This window comes from Eurypyga helias, unplaced genomic scaffold (assembly GCF_000690775.1).
Source record: "Eurypyga helias isolate BGI_N326 unplaced genomic scaffold, ASM69077v1 scaffold3320, whole genome shotgun sequence".
Taxonomy (NCBI): Eukaryota; Metazoa; Chordata; class Aves; order Eurypygiformes; family Eurypygidae; genus Eurypyga; species Eurypyga helias.
This window is the reverse complement of record NW_010227486.1, coordinates 23422-24588: the sequence shown is the minus strand read 5'-3', so window position 1 is coordinate 24588 and position 1167 is coordinate 23422. Positions and strand designations below refer to the sequence as shown.

The 1167-nt window shown below is 42.2% G+C and overlaps 1 protein-coding gene across 1 annotated transcript in view; it reads right to left on the bottom strand.

The window, feature by feature from the left end:
• Positions 1-229: 229 nt before the first annotated feature.
• WDHD1 (WD repeat and HMG-box DNA binding protein 1) overlaps positions 230-1167 on the bottom strand; it is a 24050-nt gene continuing 23112 nt past the window's right edge. The window contains exons 17-18 of the mRNA XM_010156301.1: positions 806-937; positions 230-451 (exon numbers count right to left, since the gene is read on the bottom strand). Of these exons, the coding sequence (XP_010154603.1) occupies positions 230-451; positions 806-937 (354 nt within the window). The remainder of the gene's footprint in view (positions 452-805; positions 938-1167) is intronic.

Below are 1167 nucleotides of genomic sequence, written 5' to 3'. Positions count from 1 at the left end.
TCACGATGTCAAAAAGAACGTGCCATCTTAGACGTACAACTTACAAGCAGAGCAGCACCAACTGTTACCTCACAACGCACACATTGCAAACCACGGTCCTAAACAGCAAGAGCTGTTACCTCACAACGCACACATTGCTATTTAGGACCGTGGTTTGCAAGAATGCATCAACTGGACTTGTTAATAGAGCAGTAAAATGTTTCCAGGTTTTTAATCACAGAACTTTGTGTTACCCAGCATTCAAATGCTTCCGGAAATCCTCTTCCTCCTCTTCATCTTCCGGTGCTGCTGCCAACTCACTTGCTCTCTCCACAGCCATTTCACTAAGTCGCTGAGCTAAATTTAGTCTTTGAGAGCGAGAAGCGTACTTGATAGCTAAATTCACAACGTTTTGTGTCATGAGGTCAGCAAGTTCCGTGCAACGAAATTCACGCTCGAGTTTACAAGAAAGCTGAAAGAAAAGCAGCCTTGAGTTACTCACTTCGCAGTTACACAGGTCTCTCGGGGCGCTAGGACCCGAAGATTATGGTCTTGGTGGAGTGAATGAATAAAGACAAACCACCAACGATCATGAGCTGCACAGCAAAGAAAAAGCTCATTCATTCCTTCTTCCTGCCACCCTTCGTACTGATAAGCAATAACAATATTAACTGCACTCACAGACTCTTAGTCTGTGACCTGGCTGTATTGCCAGTCACTAGCCAGACTCCCAATAAGAGGAATCACACCAAAATTTACATCAAATGCCATCGACTCAAAATAAAGTCTCAGGATTCCTTCTATTTTTTTATTTGTTTCTACTTACGGCAAACAGTTTCATTAAAAGCTCTTGCTGTTCTTTCACTGCTAGACTTTTAGTATTTTCATCAACTTCATAGCCATTTTTTGATAAGTAATCCAAGTGGTTGTGAAATACAACAGAACGCCAGTATTGTTCCTGAAAAAGGGAGACAGACAGAGGGTGGAGATCAGAGGGGAGAAAAAAGGGCAGTCCCATGACTCAGTGCCTAATGATTTACAAGGTATTTCATCAGTTTTTAATTAAACGTTCCTTTCATCTTATAATGAGGGTGGGGGGTAGACAATTCTCTTTAAAAGCCTACAGAGGATAAAACAGGCCACACTAACAACCACCCGCATACAAACTGATCCAGTTGCCATGCATGT